At 34.7% G+C, this 14,832-nt stretch overlaps 2 protein-coding genes across 2 annotated transcripts; both read left to right on the plus strand.

Moving 5' to 3' along the window:
- Positions 1-6,792: 6,792 nt before the first annotated feature.
- Positions 6,793-7,662, plus strand: LOC106320126 (glutathione S-transferase T3-like). The gene has a single exon (XM_013758493.1). The coding sequence runs from the start codon at positions 6,793-6,795 to the stop codon at positions 7,660-7,662; it is 870 nt and encodes a 289-aa protein (XP_013613947.1).
- Positions 7,663-9,036: 1,374 nt separating this feature from the next.
- On the plus strand, positions 9,037-11,132 carry LOC106320127. Its single transcript, XM_013758494.1, has 2 exons — positions 9,037-10,177; positions 11,047-11,132. The coding sequence occupies exons 1-2, from the start codon at positions 9,037-9,039 to the stop codon at positions 11,130-11,132; spliced, it is 1,227 nt and encodes a 408-aa protein (XP_013613948.1).
- The last annotated feature ends 3,700 nt before the right edge of the window (positions 11,133-14,832 follow it).

Here is a 14,832-nt window from a genome sequence, read left to right on the forward strand (position 1 = left end):
GCTAGCCTCAACAAATGTTGATTCATCTGAGGAGTAATTCCCGGTGTAACCTCTGTAAGAAAACTATCGAATTCCGATGGGGAGGTGGTACTAAATAGATCCTCAAAATAATCAATTGCCACCTTTTCCATGCCAGTATCCTCTGTAATCTAATTCCCATCCACATCATGTAATCCAACAATTCTATTACGGACCCTTCATTGCCTAGTTAGAGCATGATAAAATTTTGTATTAAGATCCCCAGATGAATACCACATGTTCTGACTTTTCTGGTGCCAGTAACCTTCCTCGTCCTTATATGCATCTTGTAATTTCCTAGAAACCTCCAGAATATCCTCTTGAGACCTAGAATTAGCTGTTTGGACCGCTTCAAGAGCTTGTTGTAATTCACTTATTTTTTCCTTTCCATAAGGGGGATTATCTTTCCGCCACTTAGCAATTTTGTGACGACAATTACTAATTTTTTCCACGATGTGTTGTGATCTTCCTTCATCTCGTCTTTCGTTATAGTCTATCCAACCCATTGTAATTGATTCCATGAGACCCGCCTGTCCAATCCACCTCTTATCAAACCGAAATTGTCCTTTCCTCCTAGTGACTTTATCCTCATGATAAGCCACCACTGGCCGATGATCAGAAGCCACCAATCCTAAATACTCTGTAAAAGAACATGGAAATAAGGTGTGCCACTCTTCATTTGCCAAAGCGCGATCTAGACGACATCTAACTGTCACTGCCCCTTCGCCTTTTCCTCTTCTCCCTTGCCATGACATTTTGTTCCCCCGTGCCGGGAACTCGAGTAAGCCACTATTTTGTAACATATTATTAAAAGGAATAAAAGAATCCGCACTCCTCAAAGATCCTCCATCTTTTTCATGATTTCCTGTAATCTCATTAAGATCACCAATAATAAACCAGGGCTCAGAACGCGCTAGTCCATACCTAGTTAAACGTTCCCACACTTGCTCTCGCATCTTTTGAACTGGATCCCCATAAACAAAGGTAATATAAACCTTTTTACCAAGAGCCTCCGCTTCCACATCAATCATTCGATTGCTAGAATATAATACCCTCACCTGATACTCGTTATTATAAAAAATGCTAGTCCCCCACTTCTCCCCAATGGATCTACTGTGACCAAATTACCATAGCCAAAGTGAGCTTGAAATTTTTGGACAAATTCTGGTTCTTGCTTTTTTCTGCTAAAAACAGAAAATCCGGCTTATATTTATGCCTTATCTCGCTCAAATAGCTTATAGTCCACTTGATGCCCATTCCTCGAAAATTCCAACTTAAAACTCTCATTTAAGAAAATAATCTTTTAAATACACTCTTTCTCCAATCCAAATATATTCCATTCTTTGTAACCATTCCATAAAACTCCATAAAAACTCGGAGAGAGCCACCAGTCACCTCTATACCACTTTGTAATGTTCCTTTCCGTACATCCCAAACTAAACTATATTTGGTTTAAAAAGACCAAATGCAGCCATTGCATCAGCAGCACCAATGAAAACCCCATTCTCCCATTTTGACCAAAAGAATAGGACGTACATGTATTGTAATATTATACAATGACCAAGAGTACCACTGGATATATGTTCTTGAAAAAAACATATTACAAACATAGTAAAACTCAGCTGAATCCAGTTTAGTCCCACACATAAACACACCAACATTACACACACTTACCAATAGACTACTATGATTACAAAAATTCGCACCAAGATAGTATAAAAGGACATTTTTAGTACCCACCGTAAATCCAAACGTAACAGCCCCACTGTCAACCAAAATCACCGATAATAACAGATCCAAACCACTGAAGTTTACACACCCCCGATCTTCATAGAGAGTGTAATCCCTTAGCTTCATTAAGTCATCAATAATTGTCATGTCCTTCTGTCTGTAGACCAGAATGCCATACCTTTGTAGCCTTATTCTCCATTCCATAATCACTACATTACTTGTCCACTCCTGCCTGAGCACTTGGTCAGCCCTGTAATTAAAATAACTATACACTAGCTTAGTCTGTGCCTGGTATAAACAAAAACAACATAACCATCTTCCCCATACAGAAAGCAACGTCCATATGAGATTAAAGCTATCAACCCACATAGCCACAAAAACCTTTCCACACATACCCTATAAAATAAAAACGCCAGAATATATAACAAAGACAATTATGAAAGCCATCTCTAAAGACCCGAAGTGCCAGCAAACCAAACGCCCATTATTATTCCACCGGTTAAACAAAATATCAAGCGTCGCAAAGACTCTTAAGGCCCAAGAAATAACTAAAACCATAATACCCATAACCCCAAAGAACAAACAACAAAGAGAAAACCAGCACAGCCTTTTATATTGATCCCAAATTTCCCTTTCTCCACACCAGAGAATTTTCCCGATAATACTATATCTTTCCGAATTGAAACTTTCACACTCAATCTCGTAATTGTATCGCTAATCCGTTATCGTCCATAATATTTCATTACCAATTCCACAATGGATCCCAATTCTCCATACCCCAATGAAACCAGATCCGTGATTGATTCTCCCTATTCTTTCCAAACAAAAGAAAGTCATAGTAGTGAAGTAATCAGAGGTTATACCTTTATTATCCTGCAATTTCGTCTTGATGATGACCGAAATCGAGAGCAGCTTCGCTATTATCCTGATTTTCCTTAGTGTCCCCAATTCCCCTTTTCCTCTTATCACTTCAAATCTCCCGAGATCTGAAAGAAATCTCTTTTTCGTATCTATATAAATCTTATCTTAATGATTTTCTATTCCAATCCAAACCTCCTCACCGATTCCGGGATCCCATCGCTGACAGAACATCAAAACCCTAGATCACTTCTTGAGTCGCCGTCTTCTCTTTTCCAGAAAAAAAAATTAACCTATTAGAAAGCACTAAATTTAATCTTATCGTGTGTTTATATATTATTTTGTAATTTTTAACTATTACAATAAATTTTATAATTTGTTATATTTTCAAAGAAAAACTCTCTAGCTAAAAATTTATGTATCCTGTAATAGTTGGATCCATTTAAATATTTTATCGTTCTTAATCTTTTCTTTTATAAATTTTGATACAAGTTTATGTTGGAACGAAATATGAAAAAACAGCCAACATGAAAAAAACAACCCATCGTGCTCTTCCCTTTTTTGCTTTTCTCCCAATTCAACGTGGGAAAGTCAATGCAGTATTATAGTTGTCTCTATAATATTAACCATTTTAAATATTGCTACATCAATTTTTTTTGAAACATGGTTCAGAAAAGTTCGGTATCTTACCATGGATGAAAGTTATATGTCCGAAAAAAGCAGAAATATAATATATGTGCCCCTTCCCTCATTGGTGAAACTACTCTGGATTGCTAAAAATCCCACACCATAGAACTTAAATCACAGAATTCATTTTATTAGACACATAAATTTAATCTCTTATATTAATTAAGAAGCATTACAATATTTTTTTGTACTCATATGTCATCACTATGATGATTCTTAGAATCTTTAGAGAAATATGTTGGTCCATCTAAACATATAATAAGTTTTTTTATTCAACTAACAATAAATTCATTATTAATGTTCTTCATTATTTTCTTAATAAAAATTACGGAATTGCCTAATGTGGCTAAAGTATATATTATAATTAATAATTTTGAATAATAAAAATTTGATTAAAAAAATAGTGTATCTTCTATCATATTTGTATAATTTTAAACTATTAAAATAAATTAAACAAACAAACTAATAATATAATAAAAAATTAAATTTTTCTGTATATGCTATATTTTGAATTTAAAAAAACTATAAATTACTAAAACTATTAAAAGTCTGACACTCAAATTTTATGATCCATGGTTTAAATTTTTTTTAAGACAAGATACAAATGATTACAAAATTATAGAAGTAGAAAGTCTCATTTAAACTATATACCATATAAAATACAAAAATATTTTAATTTTAAAATTTACTTTAAACCATATTTTTGATAAATGCTTTGAAAAATATTGATAACTTAAATTATTTTTAAATATAAATTACCAAAATCATTAATCCCAAATTTTGTTATCAATAATTTAAAGTTTTTGCTATAAAAGATACAAATGATAAAAAAAACATATGAGTAGAAACCATCATTTAATAGATTAAAATTAAAAATATACTATATATATGTTAATATCATTTAAATTTAATTATTTACCATATCAAATAGAAAAATATTGTTTGAATTAATAAAATTTATTTATATATCCGCACCAATTCAATTATATACGTAATAGTTACTGATTTTTAATTATTCAATATATATTTATTATTTCATAATATGTAAAAAATAGAATACATAAAATAATTTATATATAATGTTCAGCTCGGGTAAGGCGCGGATCTTAACCTAGTATGTCATATTGTGGAAGCCCCTTCATTAATGTTGTATACTAAGAGGTACGAGTTTCGATCAACAACTATGATGATACAAAAAGGTATCAACAACTATTTTTTTCCTAAGTTATCTAATCTAAATTTGACTATTACATACATGTTTAATATTATTGTTTTATTACTTTAATCCTAAAGAAATTTATATTTCAGGAACGACTTATTAAAATATAGTTAAAACTAATTATATCACGTATGATATTTTATATGCAAGCAAAAAGAAATATATATATATATATTGACAAACAAAAATTGATAATTTAAATGCAAACAAAACCTCACCCGTGCTTAGCACGGGATGATATACTAGTAAGATATGAAACTAATGTGACAAGTCATATAATATATGTCATACGTCTTGTACCATGTAGGACAGCATTTTCATCACTGAAAAACTGAAAGTTTTCTTTAAAAATATTAATATTATGTCTATATTTTTGAAGTACTTATACTATTAGTTAAAAGAAAAATACAATTTTCAGTCATTCATATATTATATGATTCACTATAGAAATTTTTATATTTTAAAAATAAATAAAACAGATGAATAAAGATAAAAAAAATTGAATGAATCCTATGAAAATTTAGGTTTGTAACTTTGAAACTGCTTTTTACATTAATATAAATCTTCTAACACATATATAATCACGCATAATAAAAATTATTATAAAATAACTAATAGTAGCATAATAACACTACTTCACTATCACACTAACTATTATCAAAATAAACATATCTTTTTGCAAACTCAAAATAAACTTATATTGTTGTTATATATTCACAAAAATCAGAATTTTAATCAGAATTTCTTTTGTTAACTTAGCCAAAGTGGCTAAAAATGCTTATTACCAATGGGGCCCAGTTTAAGGTGAATGAATGTGTTAGGATTTCACATCAAAATTTTGAATAGACAAACAATATATAGTATATAAAATGTTTGAGCTAACAAACTTATTATTATATATCAATTGGTTTCCGGGTTAAAACTCGAAGACTCTTAGGGCAACATTATCGGGCGGCCCTAAGCCCGTCCCTTACCGAATTTGGGCTGAAAAATAAATAAAAAAGAAAAGATTTTGATGGGTTCGGCCCTAAGCTAAGGGATTTTTGGACGCGTCCCGTGAGCTACGTGGCAGCGTAGGAGTGGAGGATGTATTCGAGATTGAAGGGGTGCCCTAGTCGGCTTGATTCTTCATTCTTCTCGCAAATCAGTCGTCTTCTTCAATCTCCGATGGCGACACCGCGAGCTCCAAAAGCGAAGTAAAATCAAACCGAGAATCGCTCACATCAATACCGTTGGCTAACTCCACCTGCCTCGGTTCGCTTCCGCGTGGGAGATTCATTGGCGACTTCAGTCCTTTTGACATCGTTGCAGAATCGACCCAATAAGGTATGTCTTTAAAACCGAGTAGGACTGTGTAGATTCACTGGTTGATTTGAAACCGAGTAGGATTTGAAATTATGTTTGATTTGATTTTGTCGTCTCTTGTGATATAGCTTCTATGGTCGGTTCTTGTGATTGAAGTGGTGGTTTGGTATAGATATATAAAAAACGTATAGATTATATGATTCTATGGTTCTTTATGCATGCAAAAAACGTATAGATTCTATAGATTCTATGGTTCTTTATGTTACATGCTTGCAAAATGTATGATTTATGTTTGGTTGTATGGTCGGCTCCAGTCTTGTGTAGATTTATGATGGTTGTATGGTCGGCTCCAGTCTTGTGATTTATGATTTATGTTTGGTTGTATGGTCGGCTCCAGTTCTTTATGCTTGCAAAAACGTATAGATTCTATAGATTCTATGGTTCTTTATGTTAAATGCTTGCAAAATGTATGATTTTTGTTTGGTTGTATGGTCGGCTCCAGGTTTGGTATAGATATATAAAAAACGTATAGATTCACAAGATTCTATGGTTCTTTATGTTACATGCTTGCAAAATGTATGATTTATGTTTGGTTGTATGGTCGGCTATAGATTCTATGGTTGTTTCATGGTTGCAAAATGTCTGTTAAAATGTGAAGTTTTTTTAACAAATTAGAATTAGAATTGTGGTTTACTTCTTCAATAGATTGCAATGAGGGAAATCGTTTATGTTGTTAATGTTACCTATATTAGCTGGATTGCAATGAGGCACTGTCGTCCTGAGTTGATAGCGTAGATAGGTTAATAACTTCAGATTAGACATATCTTGTTTATGGTTAGTCTTTATGAGGAAAACTTAATACTCTTCACCTGCTAACTCCCATCTCATTCCCTTTAAATTTATACACTTCTTTCTCTCTTCTATCATCTCATATTCTACAACTCTCTCTCAAATCTTTATCTGTTATAACTCGTATGGATCCACGAAACTATCAAACCCCGTCCTCTAGTTACGTAGGACTGCTTAACGGTCAAGATGGTAGTGGTCTGAATGAAAACTTTCCTTATCAAAGGTTTCATTCAAGTGTTAACTATGGAGAATCTGAGATGCCTCCCTTCAGTTCACAACAAGCTGAACACACGCCAGTAGAGCGTCATGTTAGACGCAAATGGAGCCCAGCTGATGATGAGGTACTTATCTCTGCTTGGCTTAACACTTCGAAGGATGCCATAGTTGGAAATGAACAGAAGTTGGGGAAGTTCTGGAAGCGGGTTGGAGAGTATTTTACAGAGAGTCCACATGGTCAAGAGGATGGTGAAAGGAGAGGGGATCTTACTTGTAAGAAGAGGTGGCACAGAATAAACGACCAGGTTACCAAGTTCTGTGGGGCATACTCAGCAGCAGAGAGACAAATAGGCAGTGGTGAGAGTGACACTGATGTTCTCAAGAAGGCTCACGACATCTTCTACTCTGATCAACAAACCAAGTTCACCCTTGAGCATGCTTGGTGTGTGTTACGTTTTGAACAAAAATGGCTAAGCCTTAACACTCCAAAAGCCACTGCCAGTTCAAAGAGGAAGGATGGTGAGATAGATCCAAGCACCACTGTCCTTGATCAGGAGGTCCGGCCTGAAGGTTGCAAGGCCGCTAAGCAAAAAAGGTCGACTGTTCAAGGGAAGTCTGTTGCTGACTATACGACCATATGGGAAATGAAGAAAGAGGATTTGGCTATGAAGGAGAGACTGTCAATGCTAGCCATACTAGACAGTCTCCTCGCCAGGAAAGAACCATTAACTGAGCCGGAGGAAGGTGTGAAGAATAAGCTCTTAGCCAAGTATTTCTAAAAGATTAGGATACAATCTATGTTTTAGTATGTGTTGAATTTGCTTCTATGTCTTTTAAATTCTCTGTTTTAAGTACTCTAATGTAGTTCCTACGGCTGTTGATTGCTTAAATGCGTAATATTAACTAAGTCTTTTTAATTTCTTTTGTTGCTTGTCTTCCTTGTCTTGATTATGTGTCATCTGCAACCACAATAAGAATTCGTAAGTGTTTAGCATACTGCAAACAACTTATATAATTACTAATTACTATGTGTTTATGCAGGTGGACTTGAAGATGGGACTTGACTACTCCTACAGCCAGCCTTCCCAGTCAGACGACCTATTTGGAAACTCAGACGACGGTGGCTACAGCGAGACAGAAGATCTCATTAGACGTGACCAAGTTGAGCTAGGGTCTCAGGGTCGTAGTCAGGTTCAATATCCGCCCCAACCAGAGGTTGAGTATGGGTTCCCACAGACTTGCTATTGTGGTGCAACGCCTCTCCTTGCAACATCTACCACTCGGAATGATCCAGGTTAAGTAATAGTATTGCTACTGTGGTGCTTATTTAGTTGGATAAGTAGTCTTGCATAAGTTTTCTGCGTGTGTGCTCATATAGTCTTGAATAAGTTGTGACCATTATCTGCGTGTGTGCTCACCACAGGTAGAAGATACTACACATGTGAGAACGTGGACGATGGCGAGTGCCATGTTTGGAAATGGTGGGATGTCGCCGTGATGGAAGAGATGAGAGCCAGAGATAGACATGTGCTTCAGCTATCGGAAAAGGTAGAAAACCTTTCACTTTACAGTGAATATGAGACTGACCAGCGGCTCGCTAGAGTAGAGAAAATCGTGTCTGATATAGGCAAGGAACAATCGAAGGTTAGGCAGGGATTTGAGTACTTTGTTGTGGTCATGCTTGTCGTCACAGTTTTAATGGCCTTTCTGTTTATGGTTAAGTAAATGAAGATGGTGTTGTGTTATGTGTATCTGAATCATTTCCTTTAATCGACATTATGTATGAATTATAAAGTTATTATCTAAAAGGAAGACATATAGTTATGGTTAAGTAAATTATTTTTTTGTTATGTTTGAATGTTTGACATCATCACATTATGTATATTTATAAAGTTATTATCTAAAAGGAAGACATATAGAGAGTCACAAGACTATATGACTCGTGATCTTCCCCTATATGAGAGTCACAAGATGAATTAAAGAGTCAGAACAAGTACCTTGCATTGTTTGTTTGTATCACGGGAAATATACGAGAGTCACAAGATGAATTAAAGAGTCACAAGGTGAACTAAAGACCAACTATAAGTAAGACACATCTTATTTTATAAACACTTGAACTTCTCTCTTTCATATCTTCTTCTCTCTTTTATAAAATGGCTTCTTCCTCCCATTATCATTACCATCAAGCTGATGATGATGAACTTGATACCGTATTTGATGATATATTTGAAGATCTTGATCCTATTCCCGAACCAAAAGAGCGAAAAAAACGGATTTTTATCGAGAGAAACCGGGAAGATGGTCACAACAAGCTTTGGAATGATTATTTTAGCGACACTCCAACATATCCGCACTATTTGTTCCGCCGACGATTTCGAATGAACAAGCCATTGTTCTTATATATTGTGCATCGTCTATCTACTGAAGTTGAGTATTTTCAACCAAAACAAGATGCAACCGGACGGTCGGGTATTTCTCCTCTCCAGAAATGTACCGCAGCAATTCGTCAATTGGCGTATGGTGGTGGAGCTGATCCCGTAGACGAATATTTAAGACTTGGTGAAACAACATCTCGGAAATGTTTGCACCATTTTGCCGCCGGCATAATCCACTTGTTTGACGATGAATACCTCAGACGTCCCACACCAGAGGATCTTCAGAGACTACTCCATGTTGGTGAACAACGGGGATTTCCCGGGATGGTTGGAAGCATTGACTGTATGCATTGGGAGTGGAAGAATTGCCCCACTGCTTGGAAAGGAATGTATTCACGAGGAACCGGAAAACCAACAATTGTGTTGGAGGCCGTTGCTTCATATGACCTCTGGATATGGCACGCATTTTTTGGAGCTCCAGGTACTTTGAACGATCTCAATATTCTGGACAGATCACCTGTTTTTGATGACATTATTAACGGGAATGCTCCTCAAGTAAACTTCTGTGTCAACGGAAGGGAATACAATTTGGCGTACTATCTGACTGATGGTATCTATCCAAAATGGGCGACTTTTATTCAATCTATACGACTGCCACAAGGTGCCCAAAATTCTTTATTTGCTCAAAGCCAAGAATCCGTTCGAAAAGATGTCGAGTGTGCCTTTGGGGTCCTGCAAGCTAGGTTTGCCATTGTTAGAAATCCTTCTAATTTATGGGATAAAAATAAAATATCAAATATTATGAGAGCATGTCTAATACTCCATAATATGATTGTCCAAGATGAACGAAACTCAAACACTCTTGAAGAATTTCAAGATGACGATTTCACATATACCGTCAAAAAGGCTACAAGACCCGGCAATATAATTACTCGTCGTAAAGAAGTTCGGGATCCACATATCCATCAACAATTAAAACAAGATTTCATTGAACATATATGGGATAAATTTGGACATTTTCCAAATAACATATAATGTTATTTGCTTCTATGTTATTTATCAATTAAATAAAATGTTTGTATGATTTTAATTAAGATGTTTTGTATAATTTGTTTAACAACTTTGGAAAATCTTTTCTATTTTATTTTAATGTTATATCTATTTATATGTAATTTATGAATCATTGATTATTAAAAAAAAATTAATTTACTAAGGGACTTTATAGAGTCCCACCAATAATCTAATTTTTAAGGAAAAACCCTTAATTTTATCCTTAACTCCTAAGGACCCAAAATCAAGGACCACCTATAATGTTGCTCTTATCAGTTCTTAGGTTTGTGACGATGACATATCGTTATTGTGGTGTCCGAGATACCCCATTTTCATACAAGCCACGCTTATTTATGGACGTCTCTTTCCATAGTTCCACTCAAAAGCCAAGCTTGTTATCTTCTCCTACGTCTTTTATAAAAATGTGTCCCTATTATTTTCATTATGCTTATGGTCCCCTACCTTTTTCCTTCTTCCTACTTTGATGATTATTCTCTACGGTCATCTTAGGTCCATAGAGAATCTAATATCCGAGAAAGATACATATCTATTTTAATATTTGAATGATCTCTTCCCATGAATTGAAAACATTTATATAGTTGGTACAATGTTTACCTAAATTGAAGACATTTATATAGTTTTTTTTTGGTCTAAAAGACATTTATATAGTTGGTACAATGTTCTTGACAAACGTTAAATAAAACTTTTAAGTAATTCTTTTTTTTTTGAATTATACAGGGTATCCTGACCCCACAAAAGTGGTCCAGATTAGTCACGTGCTGCCACATGTCGGTCCCCTATCCCTGGCGATGCCGAAATGTTAATTCCCCAGTGACCGAGACTCGAACCCTGGTGGCTTCACCGTATTGGACTTTTTTCCTCATGTTAATCACCACCAGACCACAAGCCTTGGTTTTTATGTAATTCTTTACCAGTGTTTCTCTGACTTCAGTAGATTTAAGTTTTGTAAGTAAATATATGGCTTTAGTAAGAATATAATTTTTTAAGAATGTAATTTCTCTTTAGTGGTTCTTATTAGAAAGCACTAAATTTAATCTTATTGTGTGTTTATATATTATTTTGTAATTTTTAACTATTACAATAAATTTTATAATTTGTTATATTTTCAAAGAAAAACTCGCTAGCTAAAAATTTATGTATCGTGTAATAGTTGGATCCATTTAAATATTTTATCGTTCTTAATCTTTTCTTTTATAAATTTTGATACAAGTTTATGTTGGAACAAAATATGAAAAAACAGCCAACATGAAACAGCTAAGATCATTTCCGAAGCATCTCATGAGCAATAAGAATATTATCAGAGATCAACCTTCCTGCCACAAAAACCGACTGAGTTTCGGAAATGAGCAATGGAAAATAAATTTTCAGCCGCTGGCATAAAACCTTCGAGATAATTTTATACCCTACATTACAAAGACTAATAGGCCTCAATTCCGCCATCCTTGTGGGTCTCTCTGTTTTTGGAATCATACATATATTAGTAATATTTAATCATGTATCCATTTCTCCCGAGACCAAAAAATTATTCACCATCTCTACTAAATCATTTTTAATAATATGCCATGAGTGTTGGAAGAACAGAGCTGTCATGCCATCCGGCCCTGGCGCCTTTTCTGTGTGCATCATAAACAAAGCGTCGCTAGCCTCAACAAATGTTGATTCATCTGAGGAGTAATTTCCGGTGTAACCTCTGTAAGAAAACTATCGAATTCCGATGGGGAGGTGGTACTAAATAGATCCTCAAAATAATCAATTGCCACCTTTTCCACGCCAGTATCCTCTGTAATCTAATTCCCATCCACATCATGTAATCCAACAATTCTATTACGGACCCTTCGTTGCCTAGTTAGAGCATGATAAAATATTGTATTAAGATCCCCAGATGAATACCACATGTTCCGACTTTTCTGGTGCCAGTAATCTTCCTCGTCCTTATATGCATCTTGTAATTTCCTAGAAACCTCCAGAATATCCTCTTGAGACCTAGAATTATCTGTTTGGACCGCTTCAAGAGCTTGTTGTAATTCACTTATTTTTTCCTTTCCATAAGGGGGATTATCTTTCCGCCACTTAGCAATTTTGTGACGACAATTACTAATTTTTTCCACGATGTTCTGTGATCTTCCTTCATCTCGTCTTTCGTTATAGTCTATCCAACCCATTGTAATTGATTCCATGAGACCCGCCTGTCCAATCCACCTCTTATCAAACCGAAATTGTCCTTTCCTCCTAGTGACTTTATCCTCAAGATAAGCCACCACTGGCCGATGATCAGAAGCCACCAATCCTAAATGCTCTGTAAAAGAACATGGAAATAAGGTGTGCCAATCTTCATTCGCCAAAGCGCGATCTAGACGACATCTAACTGTCACTGCCCCTTTGCCTTTTCCTCTTCTCCCTTGCCATGACATTTTGTTCCCCCGTGCCGGGAACTTGAGTAAGCCACTATTTTGTATCATATTATTAAAAGGAATAAAAGAATCCCCACTCCTCAAAGATCCTCCATCTTTTTCATGATTACCTGTAATCTCATTAAGATCACCAATAATAAACCAGGGCTCAGAACGCGCTAGTCCATACCTAGTTAAACGTTCCCACACTTGCTCTCGCATCTTTTGAACTGGATCCCCATAAACAAAGGTAATATAAACTTTTTTACCAAGAGCCTCCGCTTCTACATCAATCATTCAATTGCTAGAATATAATACCCTCACCTGATACTTGTTATTATAAAAAAGTGCTAGTCCCCCACTTCTCCCCAATGGATCTACTGTGACCAAATTATCATATCCAAAGTGAGTTTGAAAATTTTGATCTATTTTAATATTTGAATGATCTCTTCCCATGAATTGAAAACATTTATATAGTTGGTACAATGTTTACCTAAATTGAAGACATTTATATAGTTTTTTTTTGGTCTAAAAGACATTTATATAGTTGGTACAATGTTCTTGACAAACGTTAAATAAAACTTTTAAGTAATTCTTTTTTTTTTGAATTATACAGGGTATCCTGACCCCACAAAAGTGGTCCAGATTAGTCACGTGCTGCCACATGTCGGTCCCCTATCCCTGGCGATGCCGAAATGTTAATTCCCCAGTGACCGAGACTCGAACCCTGGTGGCTTCACCGTATTGGATTTTTTTCCTCATGTTAATCACCACCAGACCACAAGCCTTGGTTTTTATGTAATTCTTTACCAGTGTTTCTCTGACTTCAGTAGATTTAAGTTCCATAAGTAAATATATGGATTTAATAAGAATATAAATTTTTTAAGAATGTAATTTCTCTTTAGTGGTTCTTATTAGAAAGCACTAAATTTAATCTTATTGTGTGTTTATATATTATTTTGTAATTTTTAACTATTACAATAAATTTTATAATTTGTTATATTTTCAAAGAAAAACTCTCTAGCTAAAAATTTATGTATCCTGTAATAGTTGGATCCATTTAAATATTTTATCGTTCTTAATCTTTTCTTTTATAAATTTTGATACAAGTTTATGTTGGAACAAAATATGAAAAAACAGCCAACATGAAACAGCTAAGATCATTTCCGAAACATCTCCTGAGTGATAAGAATATTATTAGAGATCAACCTTCCTGCCACAAAAGCCGACTGAGTTTCGGAAATGAGCAATGGAAAATAAATTTTCAGCCGCTGGCATAAAACCTTCGAGATAATTTTATATATAGGGAATTACACTATCTTAGAATAATGGAAAAACTAAAGAAAGGAAATACAGATATGGAAAGAGTACAAATCATAATCTAATAAGGAAAATGCAAAATGCTGATTCTCTCTCTCTAACATTGAGCCGGTTATGAACCGGACCGGTTATGGACATCCACAATATGATATATAACAGTAATACAAATGTTATTTTTTCGGTACGAGAGTGACAAAAAAAGATGTCGGTAAGAGAAAAACTGGTTTTCGCTATTAGAAAGGCAAACCGGCATAAACCGGAAGCGGACCAAACAAATTATAAAAAGCTTGGTTATTAAAAGACTTAAACCATGTCAGACGTTAAGAATGACACGTGCCGTGCGTAGAAATAACACCGTGTGGTATTTCATGTGAGCGTGTTATAAGGAAGACGGAAAGTTTTGAGACAAAGTGAAGAGGAAATAAGAAAGCGCTAGAGATGGCGATGAAGACGGTTTGGATCCTTCCTTGTTGTTAATCAATACTAATAAAAGGGACCTTTTGAGGCTCCATAGAGCGTCCACATCAGCGAAAAAAACTTCTCCCGAAAGATGACACGTGACATAAAATATAGTTTTACATTTTAATATTACTAATTTTCGAAAATTATAAATAATATGTAAACATACAGCATAAAAAATGGAAAAACTACATTAAACATATAAACATATGTAAAATTACCATTTTTCACTTAAAAAAAGACTGCTTATCTCCATAATGTAACATTACCTTTTTATAAAAAAAAAACCGAAAGATGACACGTGGCATAAAATATAGTTTTACATTTTAATATT

Source organism: Brassica oleracea, unplaced genomic scaffold, assembly GCF_000695525.1.
Source record: "Brassica oleracea var. oleracea cultivar TO1000 unplaced genomic scaffold, BOL UnpScaffold00826, whole genome shotgun sequence".
In the NCBI taxonomy this organism is placed as follows: domain Eukaryota; kingdom Viridiplantae; phylum Streptophyta; class Magnoliopsida; order Brassicales; family Brassicaceae; genus Brassica; species Brassica oleracea.

Bases quoted from the DNA above. Each gene is read 5' to 3' on its own strand.
- LOC106320126 (XM_013758493.1), top strand. From the start codon at position 6,793: ATGGATCCACGAAACTATCAAACCCCGTCCTCTAGTTACGTAGGACTG.
- LOC106320127 (XM_013758494.1), top strand. From the start codon at position 9,037: ATGGCTTCTTCCTCCCATTATCATTACCATCAAGCTGATGATGATGAA. The intron at 10,178-11,046 runs GCAATATAATTA...TGAATTATACAG, and splicing joins CAAAAAGGCTACAAGACCCG to GGTATCCTGACCCCACAAAA.